This window comes from Dipteris shenzhenensis, chromosome 18 (genome assembly GCF_047967505.1).
Source record: "Dipteris shenzhenensis isolate YYH24624 ecotype China chromosome 18, Dip_SZ_1.0, whole genome shotgun sequence".
NCBI lineage: Eukaryota > Viridiplantae > Streptophyta > Polypodiopsida > Gleicheniales > Dipteridaceae > Dipteris > Dipteris shenzhenensis.
Window position 1 is genome coordinate 42,382,121 of NC_141613.1, and position 19,373 is coordinate 42,401,493.

Sequence of the window (19,373 nt, forward strand, 5' to 3'; positions counted from 1 at the left end):
TTTATGAGAGTTAGATAAAGTGCATGTAATATGTAGTAAAACATTTTAATGATGCTCTTTTAGAGTACAAAAGGTACAGTGCATTATGGTCATATGGACGATATTTTTTCGTGGAATGCATCGATTCAAAGAGTCATGTATGATTGTGGAGTCATGGCTAACTTCACACAAGATAGCCGAGCAAGTGCTTGTGCACAAACATAGGGACAATGAAGTGGGAGAAATACTCTTCGTAGAAGGAAAACTATGAAAGTGCACTCGATTCTCTTTTAAAAGATGCATGAAAACACAAGGCCTCATAGCATAAAGGGCTTCACATTGTCCTCCACAACTACATTAACACAAAAGCTATTTTCTCTTAAAACAATCCAAACTTAAATTGCATAATTTTGGTGCTCAAGAAAAATTGACAATTTGAATCTGAAATAGGCATTAAGAAGATAGGAATGCAAAAAGGCCTATTTTCATGATAATGCTTGAATGAGAAAGACAATAGCACGTGGAGTGAAGCGCATCAACTCTGTGCTACAAACAGACGAACTAGAAATCTAGACTATACATTGAACAAAAAGACATGAAAGAAGTGACAAATTGCTTTGAGGTGGTTTGGTAACATGTATGTTAGCTGTTAAGAGTTTTTTCCTAATACATATACACAAGTCACTCTATAGAAAACTACCATGGATCACCTTTTAGGATGCCAATAAAATGTTTCAAAGAGAAGAATTCAAGGCACCAGTTTACAAATATGCCTCATGTGATTGATATGGTAGAGGACATAACATATTATGTTTAGGAATTCAAAATGCCAAAGAAGGATAAGATTATTGAGAGCAATAGGTTTTCTTATTAGGGAATATTTGGTGTCTCATAAGGGACCCAAATTAGTGTTTTTTGTAATTAGGATTTGTAATTAGGGATTAGGATAGGATTGGAGATTGACCAATGAGAGCACTTCTTTTTGTGGGCCAACATCCGCACATAATCATTCATGAAGAAAGCTACCATTACGCAGAGGGCCATCCAACCCATCTCCCCCCTCCCCCCCTCAATAAATATTTACCCCTAGTCCACTTGCCAATTCCACTTATCCCAAATCTACATCAATGCCATGATGGGTCCTTATGGGCAAGATTTTCTACTGTCACTGTGCCTTTACCCCGGTTATGTACAATACTCAAACACATATATAAATGAATAAAAAGAAGATTAGGGTGTTCTGCACCCACCAAAACTTGTGTGGCTCTCTGTCTCTCTCTCTCTCTCCCTCTTCTGTTCTTGCTTCCGTTGATAGCACTCTCAACTTTATCAGAGCTCGGGTGGTCTAGCTGAGCGTGCATGAATGCTTGAAGCTCAGCAGCTCTGTGGGAGGAAGGAGAAGCTCTGTGGGAAGCTTTGTGGGTGACTTTACTTGCATCCGAGTCTATAGAGACCTTGGAGGAACCTTTGGAAAAGTCACTTTGGTTTTGCGAAGTGGTTTTGAGAGCCTGTTAAGTGTTTTCAAAGAAAAAGTCGTTTTTTGAGCTTTTCCCTGTTCCATTCGATGACAGAGACTCCGTATTGACTTATAGAGGCAACTATTGCTTGCTTTTGGTGTCCACTTTACTTCAGGAGCTTGGAAACACCTTCATTCTTGAATCTGGGATCATTTCATTGGAATTCTGACTCACTGTGTTAGTTTCTGCGTTTTTCTGCCTGGGTGTTGGAACTTAAGTTTGGAGTAACCATTTGCAGATCTGTCAGTTCCGGTGGACTCAAGAGGTCCTATAACTTCTATGTTGCTCATCATTCACACTCCGCTGGAGTTTACAAATAGCTCTATTTCCAAAAACGTTTTTCAGTCTGTGTGTTGGACCCACTGATTGAGACCACCGTTTGCAAAACCGTCTATCCATTGGGTTTCGGTCACCCAAAAACCCCTACCTATCAGTTCTTATGCGATTCAGTGGAGGATTTTTAGAGTTATAGATCTCTGTGTATTTGATTTCGTCTCTCTGATATGCATTTTTCATTCTAAGGTTTTGAAACCTTAGATTTATGCCACATGGCAGTGGATAAGTGTTGACTCCCATTTCTCACTCATCGGTTGGGATTTTGGAGTTCTAGCAGAAGAGAGATATTTGTAGATTTTCTTGCTGAGTCCGATTATGCAATGGCACCCATGTTTTGAGGCATCTCAGGTTCTATTTTCAGTAGCAGTCATTACCGTGGGACTATGATTTCTTGAGCATACCTTATGCAGATCACTCTGGTTGCAGAGTTTGAGCAGTGTGTGCGCTCATTCGTGGTGTGCATTGGATTGCAATGGATGATTTATAGGCCATTTGGATGCATTGCGGTCCTTATTGGATGCGTTGATAGGCCCATATTGCGTTGTGGGATGCTATTTTTATGGACGCTTTGCACGTGGATGCCATTTTATGCTGAGGGATAGCTTTGACACATTGCAGGTGATGCACTGATAGTGTTATGCTCTCTTGGATGAGATATTATTGATGCATATGGCCATGGACAATGTTTATGCTTGAGCCATTTGGCACTTATTGGCGTTTTGGATTGCCATTGCAGTTGGCATTTTCTTTTGGGCCAGATTTGCTCATATGGATGCATAGTACATGCACATGAGTCAGCTGCATCTTTTTTATGCTTTTGAGTTTTGGTGATATTTCAGTCTATTGTGGCATACACATTTGGGTGCACCTGGTATTTGGTGTGATTCTCTCTTGTAGGCACTAGCATTTGGGATTTTTGCTTCATTTGCATCATGGCATCCTCTTCCATGTCTGAAAAGGAGTTTTTTAGCATTAAAAATTTTGATGGGACAAATTTTCTTTGTGGAAAGAACAAATAAGGGATGTACTTATTCAAAAGAAGCAGATTAAGCCCTTGGCAGGGATTGAAGCTAAGCCTGCAAATATGTATGAGGATTATTGGAATGAGTTGGATGCATTAGCAAAATCTACCATTAGACTTCATCTTGCAGAGTCAGTTTATTTCACAGTAGTAAATGAGCATACTATAGAAGATTTGTGGAAGAAACTGTGCGCCACTTATGAAAAGGAAACTGCCTCTAATAAAGTTTACCTCATGAAGAGGTTGTTTGAGCTGCAGATGAAGGAAGGGGTCTCCATTGCTTCTCACCTGAATGAATTCAATATTATTTTCAGCCAGCTTTAGGCTCAGAAGATGAATTTTGATGTGGAGACTAAGGCAATATTTCTCTTATGTTCATTGCCATCCTCATGGGATACCTTCCGTACAGCTGTCAATAACTCTGCACCTGGTGGAGTATTGAAATTTGATGATGTTGTGGGTAGCTTGTTGGCCGAGGAGATTAGACAGAAGTCTATGGATGGCAACAAGCAAGATGCAGCCTTAAATGTGCAAAGGGGCAAATCACAGCTCAGGGGGAAGTCCCAAGAAAGAGAAAAGTCTCGTAGCAAATCCAAGGCACGGAACATTGAATGTTACCATTGTGGCAAGAAGGGCCATATGAAAAAGGATTGCTACAAGCTGAAAAGAGAGCAAAAGGATAAGAAAAAGAATGCAAATTGGGGTGCAAATCAGAAGGAAGAGAGTCCAAGGGAGGACGGAGTCCAAAGGAAAAGTGAAGATTGAGGAGATCAATGCAATCACACATGATAGTGACAATGACGTTCTCTTCATGTCTAGTTTATTTGCAGAGTTGTTTACCACTTCAGATGATGCATATTCCAAGATTGGATTTTGGATTCTGGTGCTTCATTCCATGTTACTCCCCATAGGGAATGGTTCTCCACTTATGACAATGGAAAGACAGGTTGTGTGCATCTTGGAAATGACTATGCATGTGACATAGTGGGAGTAGGTGACATAAAATTTTCTTTTGCAAATGGGTCTGCATTTATTTTGAAACATGTGAAACATGTGCCTAAGTTGACCAAGAGTCTTATTTCAGTGGGTCAGCAAGATGATGCTGGTTTTCACACCACTTTTGGCTTTCAGAGTTGGAAAATTCAGAAGGGCTCTATGCTTTTGGCCAAGGGTGCCAAGTGTGGGACTTTGTATCCCTTACATGTATCAGGGGTATTTGATTATGTTATTGCAATAACCGAGCAGCCAAGCACTTCTTTGTGGCATTGCAGGTTGGGGCACATGAGCCAGAATGGAATGAAACTCTTATGCCGTTTGGGTTATGTACCGCATTTGAGTTTCTCTAATTTTGAATTTTGTGAGCACTGTTCTCTAAGGGAAGCCGACTAAATCAGCCCATAAAAGAAGGGGACAGAAAGAGTTTGAAAAGCTTGATTTGGTGCATTCAGCTGTATGTGGTCCCATGCCTACATAGTCATTAGGCAAGGCTGAATACTATGTGACAGTCATTGATGATGCAACTAGGACAGTGTGGGCTTATGCTATAGCTCGAAAGAGTGATGTGTTCCAGGATTTCAAAAATGGCTGGCCTTGGTTGAGAATCAGTCAGGTAGAACGCTTAAATGCCTACGGACTGACAATGGTAGAGAGTATCTCTCTCATGACTTTCAACATTTCTGTGCTACATGTGGAATTAAGAGGGAGCTCACATCCCCTCGTACTCTAGAGCAAAATCCAGTTGCAAAAAAGATGAATTGTACCATTCAAGAAATGTTGCAATGCATGCTTTCCAATGCAAGTCTTTCTGGTGGTTTTTGGGCTGAGGCAATGAAGACTAGGCAATGAAGACTGCAGTGCATGTGATCAATAGATCACCTAGTAAGAGTTTGGATGGTGGTATTCCTGAAGAGGCATGGAGTGGCAAGAAGCCCTCTTACTCTCATTTGCGTATATTTGGGTGTGAGGCATATGCACATGTGCCAAAAGAGCTTCGAAAGAAGCTAGATCCTAAGTCTAGGAAATGCATCTTTATGGGTTATGGTGAAAGTGGAGAGATGGGCTATCATCTCTGGGATCCAGAAGCAAAGAAGATCATACGTAGCCATGATGTAGTCTTCAATGAGAAGAAGATGCATAAGGCATCCATGAGGGATGTAAAAATGAGGAGAATCACTTTCCAGGATGTGAATCCACCTACATATGTTGATAGACACCAAGCTGTCCATGCACCAAATGTGTAAGAAATGGTACCACAGGTATACAATCAAGGGTAGATGATGGATCATCTATTGGTGGAAATGATGAGCCAAATGTGGCTGATATGCAGGTGGGACAGCAAGCTGAAATGCCCTTGAGAAGATCATCTAGAGTGTCTAGACCAACTGATAGGTTTGTTCCAGGGGTAGACTATGTGATGCTTACAGATTGCGGGAGCCTTCTTGCTACAGAGAGGCTATGATGCGGGAGGATCAACGCAAGTGGGAGTATGCTATGCAATCAAAGATGAGTCCACTTATGAAGAATAAGACTTGGGACTTGGTTTCTTTGCCACATGGAAAGAAATCATTGCCATGTACATGGGTCTACAAAATGAAGGTCACAGGTGATGATGTGCCTAGGTACAAGGCCCGTTTGGTCGCTAAAGGGTTCAAGCAAGAGAAGGGTGTGGACTTTGATGAGATATTCTCTCTGATTGTGAAGATGACCACACTTAGATGCATGCTTGGACTAGTGGCATCAGAGGATATGGAGCTTATGCAGATGGATGTCAAGATAGCTTTCTTGCATGGGCATTTGCATGAGGAAATTTACATGGTGCAGCCAGAAGGCTTTGAAGAAAAGGGCAAAGAGCATTTAGTTTGCAAGCTAAAGAAGAGTCTCTATGGTCTTAAGCAAGTGCCTAGAGAATGGTATCAGAATTTTGATGCTTTCATTCAGTCCCAGGGTTTTAGGAGTGAAATTGATCAATGCCTCTACACTAAAAGGGCTAAGGATAATAGCCTGATAATCCTGGCACTATATGTGGATGATATGCTATTGGCTAACAAGAATACTTATGAGCTAGATGCATTAAAGGCCAAGTTGCATGAGGCCTTTGATATGAATGATTTGGGACTTGCAGGTCATATTCTTGGTATGTGCATCACGCGTGATCGGAGTAGGAAACTCCTTTGGCTTTCACAAAAAGAGTATGTCACAAAAGTATTGCAGCATTTCAATATGGAGGGGGGGAAGGCAATGAGTACTAAATTGCCTCCATATGTGAAACTATGTCATACAGATAGTCCCAAATCAGATGAGGAAAGGGCCATGATGGCCAAGGTTCCTTATGCATCAGCAGTTGGGAGTCTTATGTATGCTATGATAGCTACTAGACCAGACATTGCATTTGCAATGGGAGTTGTTAGCCGGTGTATGGCTAATCCAGAAAAGAGGCATTGGGAGGCAGCTAAGTGCATCATGAGGTACATGAAGGGTACCAAGGAGATGTGCATCTACTTTGGTAGAGGAGACATGCATGTACTTGGGTACACAAATTCAGACTATGCAGGGCATGTGGATAGTAGGAGATCCACTTCTGGTTATGTGTTCACCTTTGCAGGTGGTGCAATGTCGTGGATGTCTTGCGCATAGAAGTGCATTGCTTGTCTACCACAGGGGCTGAGTATGTTGTAGCCACAGAGGGTTGCAAGGAGGCTATATGGCTTGATCAGCTAGTGGGAGATTTGGGGATTCATACAAGTGTACCAACATTGCATAGTGATTCCATGAGTGGTATTCAGCTAGCACGGAATCCGATCTTTCATGCAAAGACCAAACACATTGAGGTCAGGTACCATTTCATCAGGGAGTACTTGAGGACAAGTGCATAGAGCTTGTCAAGGTTCATACAGATGATAACCCTACAGATATGTTGACGAAGAGTCTACCTAGTCAGTGGTTTGAGTATTGTCATGTATTGATGGGCATTGGATAGTATGCTCACTGGTTGTTCTCCTTTAAAGACACATTGTCCTTTAAGTGGGAGGTTGTGGGGGTTAAAGGTCACTGTGCCTTTACCCTAGTTATGTACAATACTCAAACACATATATAAATGAATGAAAAAGAAGATTAGGGTGTTTTGCACCCGCCAAAACTTGTGTGGCTCTCTGTCTCTCTCTCTCCCTCTTTTGTTCTTGCTTCCGTTGAGAGCACTCTCAAGTACGCGACATGCGCAAGGGGGGGGCATGGGGTGTGGGAGAGGGGGGTGTAGGGGAGGGGGGTACACGACATGCGCACAAAGGGGGGGGCATGGGGTGTGGGAGGGGGGTGTAGGGGAAGGGGGGGTACACGACATGCACACAAGGCTAATGTTATACCACCTAATCCCAAGGTTAAGGCCGAAGAGGGTTGCTTGATGCCCTAATCAAGCAACTAAATGAAATGCAACTATATTGGATAAAGAGCCAACACCACCATGATCCATACCATAGCAATGTTTGGTGTGTTGGATGTAAAGGTCATGTGCATTATAAGAATGAGTGTCTTATGCCCAAAGAAATGTAAGTCTAAAAATCAAAGGATTTGTATAATTTGTCACATGACTAATCATAAGATTCTGTAGGGTAGACTGAAATACTGCGAGATCTGAGGTAAGGGCCACAGCTAGACTGCAGCTAGAGCTGAAGCAACAACCAAGATTTGAACAGGGCCACCACCATCGATAATGTCACCTTGTGTGCATTGTAGTAGCACACATCACTTGTGTGAGTGGTCTGGTAGGTAGCACACCAAGGGCGGTTGAGTTTGTATTCTTCTAGGCCATTCCCGTTGTTTCAAATTGTACCATATCATTGGTCAAAGTCTTGGTGAAGATTATGTGCCACCTTCAAATAAATGTGCATCAACTACCACTCTTTCCAAAGCCAATGTGTCAAATTTCATGCTGCCCGCTTCTTACCCACTACACCACTTGGCATTATCTTCTGAACTACTAGAATCAAATTCAAAAGTAGAAGACTCATCAAAAGAGTGTTTGCTAGATCTCTTAGTGCTATCAAAAAAATTCGATCAAATCGGCGAATTGGTGCGGTCTGCTTCCCGGGCTGACATAAACCTCATGGGTCCTTAGTAGATCCCAAAGTGTTAATGAGATAGATGCTATGCTAACATAACATATCTAGATGAGCATTTGCATACACACAATCGCAAATCAAAAACACAATAGTGAGTCGAGATGAAATATAACAACGTGCCAGGTCAAAATACTCATACAACCAGTGATTGAACTCAAAGATGAAGCCAAAAGAATAAAGAAAATTGAACAAAAAATGAATGGAAATGATATCCGGACCAAGAATGAATTGCCGAAGTTTAATAAAGGAATACTACTCCCAATGTTCCAACGGAGGACACTACTCAACACCTGGATCATGTGAGCAAGAAGATTTCTCATACAAACTAGCCGGTAACCTTTGCAATGGGGTATGATGCCCTTTAAATCCTTCTTCTCACCAATGGTCATCTAGGACATGGGATGTCAGTGGTGGGCGTTTAATCAAGAAGACATTCAAATATATCTGACACACAATTGCCCTAGTTGTAGTTGTCTCTATTTGCCTAAATGAGTTGATGGATGGAGCATAAAGACCCTGGCAAACAAGGCATCCACTAGGAGTCAAATGACTCTAGCTAAGATTGAGTTCCCAATGTTACCATGTTGGAGTTCTCAGTGTTACCATGTCAAGTTAATCGAAGATGGAAGGGCCGGATCGGTAACAATATGGTTGTCCAATTGAATTCATTAGTGATTAGGGAACTCATTTTATGAATGATGTTTTTGAGCGATTGACCAAAGAGTTCATGATCATGCAACGAGTTGCCATGACATACGATTCTCAATGTAATGGCAAGCTGAGTCAACCAATAAAACTCTCAATTTAATACTCACAAAGACACATTGTAGGGATTGGGATACCAAGCCGCATGCTACAATGTGGTCTTATCACACGGCATATAAGTAGCTATGAACCTCACTCCTTGCCACATGGCTTTTAGTTTGGAAGTCATGGTACTTTTGGAGTTTTTGGTTCCAAGCCTCTAAGTCATGGCTGAAAATCAATTAGGGGAACAAGTAGCAATAAAGAGAATTGCATAAGCTTTTAAAGATGGATGAGCTACACATCTGAGCAACATGGTCATAGTAGGTGATTCAAAGGAGAAGAAACACGGCGTGATCAGCATAAGGCTCATAAGAATCTTAAGAAAGGCATTTTTTTCTGCTGTACAATGGCAAGCTAGGGCCATTGAAGGCCAATCTCAAACTTGGATGAAATGGGCCCTATAGGTTTCTGAAGTTCTTCGATGATGGTATAGTACAGCTAGAGGAGTTACAAATGCAAGTGATTCTAGAGTTGTTTAATGGAAGCTAAGTGAAGCCATATCAGGTGCCAACTTGTTTAGTCACAGCATGCAAAAAAAAAAAGATGGATAATTGTCATGTGCCAAAGGGGGGTGTAATCTCGACTTAACTAAGAGTGATCATGGGTTGGTGGACACAGAGAGTGCTCCAGCTAAGGTGTTACATGCATCAGTAATTCTAATAGTGCATCCCTACCAATGGGTGGTTGCATGTGGATTCAAAGAGCACTTCAAACTTTTCTATGTAACACTCTACAATGTATCTTCAGGATGTACAATCTCTTTGTGCCCTTATCCTTGTCTGTAGCTCTCTATCATCGTCTCCATCCTCTACATTTCCATATCCTCCACCTTAGTTCCATCTATGTCCTCATCAATCCCCCTTCTTCTAAATAGGAGGAGTGACCCACCAAGAGTAACGTGATAAACTCTAAAGATGTCATATCCCCATTTTGATTAAGTAGCCAAAAACTACTAAGAAGATGTTGAAGAGAAACCAGGAGCCCGCGTTAAGCATCAAGATAAACTCCAAAGATGTTCGCTCCCCATTTAATTGAGCAGCTAGAAACTACTAAAAAGATGTTGAAGAACAATGATCTACATGCATTCTCTAATCTTTCGTGGTAAGAGGTTGGGATGTGGAGGTAGCCAAAAGGCATAGGAAGCAGCAAAGCAAAGCCTCTCCATCAACAACCATCACTACCTCGACAAAGGGATCCTTGTAGAAGTATTTGAGCTTCCTCTTGTACTCGTGGATAGTACTAAGTCCACTTCAGTGCCCACTGTGACAAATTATTTAAGTATAAACTTTTTAGAGTTGCAAGGTATTTGATCAATAAGGCCATCTTTGACAAAAAGTAGCCCTTTTCCAAGTTTCTATGAGAATACATAGGTTTAAAGAAAAGCACAGGGCATATTCCCCATGTCAATGTTGCAATAGCCTTAGCTGCTAATGAAGACCAAGTCACATATGGTTGCCTTGGATTCTTCTAGAAAAACTTTGATGCATAGCCCCAAGCAATTTGCGAGTAGGAGTAGGCGCATGGCAAACTTTGACCACATCTATGCATGATTGGGCATCATGATTGCTCTCTAGAGAAGTGAACTCCAAGATAAGTAAATCTTTTACGAGAACAAGGTCCTCCATGGTCTGCGCAACCTCCTTCAGCCAAGGAGTCTTACCAATCCTCCTGTCTTGCCAACAAGCCAGCATGGCATTCTCCCCACCTATAAACAAGCCACACTCTTCCCCCACAAATGAGCATTCTCCCTCCCTCCTTCCAATGAGCCACCTCGCACTTGGAAATGAGCCACATTCTCTGGACCCCCTCTTGCTAATAACCCTCCTCATTCACATCCTAGTCCTATTAATCCCGAGCAACCTCTCCGACAACCCCAAAATGTTTTTCCCTCTCCTCGTCATATAAAAAATCCTTTACCAATGTGCTCAATCGATCAACATCATACTACAATGAGTAGCAACACAAAGCCAGTTTGGGTGGGCAGCCGAGTAAAGACGTGCTAATAGATCAGCCTCTTGCCAACTAGCTCGAGGAGTGAAACAAAGGGACAAAGACCCAAGTGAACAAGCCAAACCATAGGCAAAGGGAGGGGAAAAGGGGAGAAGGACTAGCACAAAGAGAGCAAACATAGAGATGCCAAGGGGCAGCCCCTTCCAACAGACACCACTATGACAAAGACATAGAAGGATGTGGAAGGCCAATCATCTTAGTAGATAGCCTCGCTTATTACTGAAGGAAAGGTAAAGGGCACCAACCAATTGGGTGACCCTATAGTCCAAGTGAATGGGGGTGAAGTTGTTAGCACACAGACCCAACGGGTCATGGTAGAGGCTCTCAGAGTTGGCCTGAGTGTCCCATCAACAATACCAAGGGGCAAAGTGTCATCAGTTCCCCTTAAGACAATAGTTGTGTGACAGGGTATATGTCTTCAGGGCACGGGACCCAATCGAATTGAGCATGACAACGGCCATCCAAAAGCTCTACTAATCAATCTCCATAGGTGCCCCAAACATTCAAAAAATCATATTAATTAATTAGTTGGGGGAGGGGGAGAGGGGAGTGGTGTATGATGGCAAAATATTTAAGCATAAGGGGGGAGGGGGGAGCAATAATTAGTCTCAAGTAGGGGAGGGAGAGAGCTTGAATTAAATAAAAGGGGGGGCATTAAAGAGGGAGGGACGTGTGAGATTAGGGAGGGGGGACCACTTATGAAAGGCATTAAAGAGGAAAGACATCCCAAAGGGGGAGGGGGATGAGGGAGGATTTATAATACTATTATAAGGAAAGAGTCATATAATATTACTTAATAGCTCACCCTTTGGGAAAAGAAGGTTTTGGGTTCTTGAACATGTGGGGAAGCCCCCCTTGGACATAGCATGCATAAAATAAATTAAGCTATGGAGAGACATAGGTTAGTTAATGCATGCATAAATTAAGCTATAGAAAACATAGGTTAATTATAGTATAAATAAATTAAGCCATAGATAAATAGCTTAATCAAGCCTTCATTCACCAAAACTAATTAATTGATTGAAGTTGGTAAAGAGACATGGTAGCTAGCTAGGAACGGAATGGAAATATGGAAAGCATAATGAAAGGCAAAATGGAAAAGAAGGAAAGTACAAGTGCAAGGCAATAGCCAAAATACTCACAATGTATTGATAGCTTAATGTTGACTGATATATTGGATAATAGACAAGTACAACAATATATAGTGTGCCACTAGACTCTAGAAAGTCACAATGTCTATGGGATGTCTCCCAATATGACACGTGGCATGTCTAGGACTCACTAGACCATAAAACCACTAGTACACTCATTTTTTACTCTTTTTGGCTTCATATTCCAACACCCCCCCATGAAGGCAAGGTGAGAGACTACTGGAGTGGAACCAAGAACAGAACATGACAATGACGGTATAAGGTGAGGGACTATTGGGATGGAACCAAGAACAAAACATGACAATGACGGTCATCAAACTGTGCACCCTATGTAACTCAGAGGCTAAAGTCTGAGCGTGTTCAGAGGTTGATCCAAGCACTCTCATGGCTTTAGACTCAACATGCTCAAAGGCTCACGTTATAGCATGGCTACATGACCAGCTCATAGGTCCAGAAATACACCACCATCCTGGAACTCGGCCAAGCCTGATAACAAGACCTATTAAATTCAATACATGGCTCGCACAATACATCCCCTTGTAAACCTAATACATGGCTCCCACAGTACATCCCCCCTTGGCTTCATAATAGGACATGTTAGGAAGCCAAACACCAAAATAGGAAAACCAATACATCTTCTTAGGAGGACTATCCAAGGCAGAGGACCTTTAGACTCAATGACAACCAAACACTCAATACATATCATTTTAGGGGGACTACCCAAGGCAAAGGACCCCAAAATACATCAAGTTATAGGAATAATAAAAATAGATCTCTTAGGAGTAAGAGATGTCCTCCAAGTAGCCATTGCACATGTGTGCACATCCTTGCGAGTCGATGAAGCACTAGGCATGGATGCCCCAATATATGTGTGGTGTAGTCCATGAGGTAGCTACATGGAGTGGTCATGGCATGACTCTCAAGATAGAAGATGGAGAGTCACCTAAAAATCGATGTAGAGGCCGGAGGTGTCACAAGTACTAGTAGAGTCACTCAATGTGCTTGCCTAGCACCACGAGCAATCAGAGAAGTAATCGGAGAAGCCCACATCAAGATCATTTTTCTTTATCTTCTTGCTGCAAATTAGTGTGGAGTCTACACACCGTTATAGAAGGTGGATGAGGTGTGCAATGTGCCAGCTCGAATGGCGAGAAGATAGAGTTTCATGGGCAATAGGAGAAGCGTGAGCAGCAGGAGAAGCTTGAGCAGCAGGAGAAGCGTGGCAGCTGGAGAAGATAGAGCTTCGTGGGCAATAGGAGAAGCGTGAGCAGTAGGAGCAGTTAGATTGCAGGCACAGAGGATAGCTGCGTGGGCAGCTACAGCTTAGCTTCACGGGCACCAACTGGAGCAGAAAAAGATGGAGGTGGAGATCAAGATAGTGACAATAGACTATCATCCTGTGAACTCGAACAAAATCCATGCGCAGGAATAATTTTCGTCACTTTTGTAGGAGCTATATTTTTTCATAGAAAACTCGGATTGCAATGATGTAAAAACGAAAATTGTAGTACTCAAGGTACTCTACAACTTTCCTGGAGACACAAATTCGTGATTCTGCTTCCAGATCCCGATAGAAGCGTCACATCGTCCGCAGGTCACAGAGAGAGCAACAGAAACAACAACACTCCAAGACGTCTTTGTAGCTGAAGGAAGGAGAAGAGCTCACCAAGGAAAGGGAAGAGAGGTGGCACAAGCTCAAGTTGGAGAAGACAACATTGGAGGAGAATCCCAATGTTGATAAAGCCTTCAATGGAGAGGAGTGGGGAAAGGGAGCTCCTCCAAGAGAAGAGAGGGCAGCTTCTCTTTCCGGCCACCCTCTACCTCATGGAGAAGCGAGGAAGGGAAGGGCTAGGAAGGAAGGCTCTGATACCATATGAAGAGACATGGTAGCTAGCTAGGAACAAAATGGAATGGAAATATGGAAAGCATAATGAAAGGCAAAAGGAAAAGGAAGGAAAGTACAAGTGCAAGGCAATAACCAAAATACTCACAATGTATTGATAGCTTGATGTTGACTAATATATTGGATAATAGGCAAGTACAACAATATATAGAGTGCCACTAGACTCTAGAAAGTCACAATGTCTATGGAATATCTCCCAATATGACACGTGGCATGTCTAGGACTCACTAGACTACAAAACCACTAGTACACTCATTGTTTACTCACTTTGGCTTCATATTCCAACAGTTGGTAGGAGGGATGTATAGGAGAGGTAGGTTCTAGGAACACTTCAAGACAAGGTGAGGAGTCCCCTAAAGAGCTTAAAAACCTCCCCAACCCTCTATAGAAAGCGAATTTACTTCTAGCTCCTCCCATGCATGTAATACCAAGTGAGGGGATATACCCCTTGTTTTATTTTGAAGAAACAGTGCCTCGGGATGTTGTTTTTGCCAGGTGGCATCAGCTTTGGGAGAAAGGCTTGGAATGTACTTGAACAGTACAACATATTATAACACACTAGGTTCCACCCAAAGCATTGCTGTGTGAAGGGTGGGAGCACAATAGAGTTTTCATGGTGGGCACTAATTACTTTTATCACGAGCTGGTTGAACACTTTGGTTGAACGGTAGCACCAGCAGCCTAGATGCTGAGCTGGAAAATCTAAGTATGTAACATGCTAATCCGAGTTCACACCTTTGGACGCACATGGATTATAACCCAAATGCAAAGAGAAGAGAGGAGAGTGTCCCGTTGATAAATTGGTTTCTTGGCTAAGTAATATGATTGAGCAGTGTAGACAGCTAGGAACAAAGAGGGTTCTCAATTTTGGGGAGGAAGACTTGAGTACTACTTCAAAAAGAATCATTCAACGCGAGAGAGTTGAATTCCCTACATATAATGGAGCAACCTTAATTGGGTCCGACATTTCGAGCTATACTTTGCCCATCAAAACAAGACCAATCAAGAGATGCTCTTACTACATTGCATCTACAAATGTGATGGTCATTGTTACAAGCAAGAAAAGAGCCATGGGGTTTACATGCATCATTCTCTACCACCTTGCATGGATGCATAACTTCTCAATCTCACCTTGCATATACGTCAAAGAGGGGGGGAAATGCTTTCACAAGGGCGCTCTTTCCCCATTGGAGGGCCTAATCAGCGTCAAATTTTTGCATCCATCGCAAACATATGGATTCTCCAAAGTTTGGTTCAAAATGAAGCACGTAAGTGTGCTAGATTTGTTATGCACATACAAAAATTCCTTGATTCATCAGAGATGCTGAAAGCTGTTAGTTTCTCTCAAGTTAGGACAACTGAGGATATTTAGTGTGACTGTAAGCTTGTTACTTGGAATTCGAAGGGAAGCATTTACACTGCAACCCCCATAAAGAACACACATTAGCACGTCAAAGGGCCCTTTGGAATTGCTAATGCCTTCATGTGCGTTAGTTTTTAATACTAGTAGGAAAGGTTCAAGAGCTACCATCTTTGTGGATAGGGAACCTGACTCTCGGGTAATCTAGAAAGATCTCAAGGGAATTTTTTATATTGTATTGCATGGGGCGCATTCTAGGAATAGTGTGATGGTTATGTGTCACCATTCAACAAACCAACACTACTAGGATTAGTACATGCGATTTGAGAGGGTTTTAAGATGATGACAATCCAAAAGGACTATTCCACGTGTGTGCTTACATGAGGATTCTAGCACAGCTTGTGCTTGTCTGCATGGAGTTGATGTATGAGAGACAAAGAAAAATGCCAAAAATACACAATGCAACTTCAAGCCTACCATCAGAGTTTCAAGTTCTCCTGACATTGGTTTACCAAAGGATAGTTCAAACTTATCATTGTCAGGGGAATTGATGTAGAAAAAATTTGAGGCAATGCCTTGGGAGAAGCTTGTGGATTGTGAAGGCATCTCCCCACGGATCCTAATAACCAGGCTGCCCCTACTTTTGGGGAGGATGGTTTACATTTTCAATGGAGGTTGCTCATTGAAATCTCCTTTCAGCCTTACCCAGAGTGCCCCTTACGCATCCTAATGAGGGATTTTTTCAGATACTACCTTTCTAGCAATCTGAAATTCATGAATACTATGTCCATCAAGTTTAACACTAGTTTCTTGGGTACGTAAGGCTCAGCTGCACTGGCTTGAAAGCATGGGATAGGCGTACTAGAAGGGAATTTACTTATGTATATCAAAGAGAGAAGATAAGCACCCTTCGAGGATGAGGCTAATCGCACATCAACTAACCTTGAACTACTGGAGGTGCTACATGGCACTCCTCAGGACGCTACTTTCATTAATCCCCTGCATTAGGTTGGGCCAAAGCTGTGAAGCTGAAAACTGGATTGAACATAGATAGATCAACAATAAAAGCACGGTCAGATGGATAGATATCTGAGACCAGATTTTTGACCAAGGATATGAACAAAAACGCTGAGCTAATGCATGCTAAGGTACAATGGATTTTGGTTTAAAGAAACCTGCAGATGAGGCCTCTGAAGATTGAAATATGGTGGAGATGAACAATACGAGTCCTTTGTGCTGTGTACATAAAGAAGACAGCATGCATATTTTTCCCAACCTTGTGCTCGCTGAACCTTTAACTGTTTCTTGGAGGCTTTGTCTGCGGGGGGAAAAGAAATGCTATTGTGGGAGTTTCCCTGTACTGTACTTCTTAGGTGGCTTCTACAAACTAATTGTTGGATGTTGTGTAGAGGGCTGAATTTACCTTTTTGCTCATTGTTTGTTAGGTGCAGAAAGGTAATCTTATGCCAAGTCATGTTGTAGTGATGCCTTTGTGTCTCTATGCTCTTAAGCCTAAATTTCAGGTGTACTACTCACCCTCTTATATCCAAAGGTTCTGATGCCCTCATTGCCTCCCCTGCCCCTGTTAACAACACCCTTAATTTAAAAAATGAAAAAGTGTTTGCCGTTAGGTTCACTGCTCAAGTCACTAGGCTTTTAGTTATGATTGAGGCATGGTTAGTAAAGACTCCGATAACAGTGTTTTATCCTTCTTCTACAATAGTGATTTTTTTGGGGCTGACCACCCCTACCAATAAAGTCTTGGGACTGACACAGACTTTTTCAGAACCAAAAAAGACGATAACTCATAAAGACAGATTTGCTGATGTAACATGTAAAACAAGAACGCACATGCAAACCTGTCCATGATTATATCAGTGTCAAGAACTCACAGTTAAACATTCATACTCAATGTGTACAAATTTTACACCGTTTTCTCTGTCACACTTGACAGTCAAAGTATGCTGGGTTTTTGTAGAATGACTGAAGCAATGTCCATGCAGGAATACGGATGCATGGGTGACTACGCTGGCAAATAGACTAATCCCAGTGATCTTCGAATCACACAGACCACAATCATGTGGAGTCAACATCAAGATCATACGAGCATATCGACCCTGTCAACTTGCACCTCTGTTCTAAACCAAGTTTTATCCTTGTAGACAAACTCACTAACAGGCATAATTGAGTCAATATCTTTTCCAAAGCAATCAAGGCACATGGCAATCCTTTCCTTGGCAGCTTTCTTCAGACTGTGACCTCCTTTGTATCTTTGACTGTAAGTGCTTGACCGTGTATCCCAAACTGATAAAGACATATCCACTCGTAATACAGAATTTGATGGAGCATTCAATGCCACAAGCAATACACTGACTCTGCGATGAATCGTTGATCTTACTTGGACCAGCCAAATGAAAATACAACCACCCAAACTGAATCTCTCAGTACAAACTGGTCCATTTCCCCGCTGCAAATAGACCCATTCTTCCATAGATAGGCTGAAAAAGATCAATCCATGACTGATAGGCAAGTTCACAGAAATAAAATTTACGGGCACAGCATGCCGAGCACGTCTTCGAAATCTGTGGCTATTTGATGTGCTCTCCATTGCGGCTTTTTCATCATCTGTAGATGCGTGATACAAGAGAGCCTCAAGAAGCAGATCACGTAATGGATCACCTTCTATTTTCCCAAGAAGAGCCTTAACACGGAACATCTCCATCCTAGGCCAACGGATAAGTGGCCCAAACTTTTTCCATGCATCAATATGCCGTTCCTTGTCTTCATAATTGACATTTATCCAAGTACTCACTGCATAGTACAGACATTCTTCGAAAATCACCTTAAGGTCATCAGATGCCAAGAGAGATTCCAACACCTGAGCTGATAACTGCTTAAAATCTTCTGAATGGGACAACCGACTGGGATTCTCTCCATTCATAACCAGAGCACCTTGAAAATGATTAACTAAGAATGGAATGCTCTTTGCCATCAAGCCTTTGAATGCCTCTGTTTGATTCACTACATCTGCACACTCAATAAAGTAACAACTGCTCTCTAGAGAGAGGGGTAACGCTCTCAACCTTTGCATGCACAAGTCGACACATGATTCTACCAAAAAGCGTTGCGATACGTGCCAAACTCCCACCAGCTTCTCTGCGGTTTCTGACTCCAATATATCGGTGTACAAGTACTTGAGAAGATCCAGAAAAGGCTCTTTCTCTGCAAACAAAAGCGCTCAGAGCGTACTCTATATACCAAAGAAGCCCATCCTAATTAATAAACTCACGCCGGATTTATAACAAGTTCAGAGTGTAGAATTTACCGTAGGAGCTGAGATGGATATCAATCACTTTCTCCGACGATTCCTTGAAGCACTCTCCATCGAAAATTTTTCGGAAGAATACAGACTCTTTTGCTAGAATCAAAGTGTTTACAAAGAGTTCCTCGCATTGCAAACCAGGTTCTGCAGAATCTAAAAAAACGGAATGGATCAAGATTAGAAAAAATATGAAGATTGGCAATTCATGACTTACAGGAAAAAACCAAATCGTCTAAACTGAGAGCATTTGATAATGTGGAAGACCAACAAATTGCAAACAACTCTCCAGGCTCCCACACCTACTGCACAGCAGCCCTGGAGCCATTTCGCGACCGCCCAATTGGAATAAAGATGCAAAGCAACAAAAAATCGATGAAAGAAGGAGGCGTACCGGGAGGAGAGGGCTCGGCTGGAAGGGGGGAGGAGGGATTGAGTCGCCGACGTTTATGGGCACGTCCAAAGTCTGGTAATTCATGGTCCAAAGACTTGGAATCTGTTTGGGTGAGGAGACGCAGCTTACGATCGGAGTACTTGGAATTGTTGAAAGCGAAGGTGAACGCCATGGCAAACAACCCAACTCTTGCAAATTTGCTCTTCTTCTATAATTGTTGTTGCACACAGGTTTTTATTGACCTCCCTCGACCCCAACATGCCACGTGGCTCCTTTTACTTTTCCACCACGCCAACCAGGAGCACTCCCAGGTTCGTCATCGCAAACACCTGCCTCCATGGGCTTGCGCGTCCCTATCACGCACCTGAGTGCGTGGAAACAAGACCTAAGAAGCGCTACATATGATTCACTCACCACATCCCCTTGACCCAAAAGCACGAGAGATGATTCACTATGAGCCTA

The 19,373-nt window shown here is 42.3% G+C and overlaps 1 protein-coding gene across 2 annotated transcripts; it reads right to left on the reverse strand.

Moving 5' to 3' along the window:
* Positions 1–17,085: 17,085 nt before the first annotated feature.
* LOC147891252 (BTB/POZ domain-containing protein At4g01160-like) lies at positions 17,086–19,105 on the reverse strand. 2 transcript variants are annotated; one of them, XM_087389865.1, is made up of 3 exons: positions 18,912–19,105; positions 18,524–18,664; positions 17,086–18,420 (listed from the first exon to the last, which is right to left on the reverse strand). In XM_087389865.1, exons 1-3 carry the CDS (start codon positions 19,081–19,083, stop codon positions 17,297–17,299), a joined length of 1,437 nt encoding a protein of 478 aa, XP_087245991.1. In that variant the 5' UTR covers positions 19,084–19,105; the 3' UTR covers positions 17,086–17,296. The 2 variants fall into 2 exon arrangements, with proteins under 2 accessions (XP_087245991.1, XP_087245990.1); XM_087389864.1 differs by having other exon boundaries at positions 18,524–18,673.
* Between the last annotated feature and the right edge of the window lie 268 nt (positions 19,106–19,373).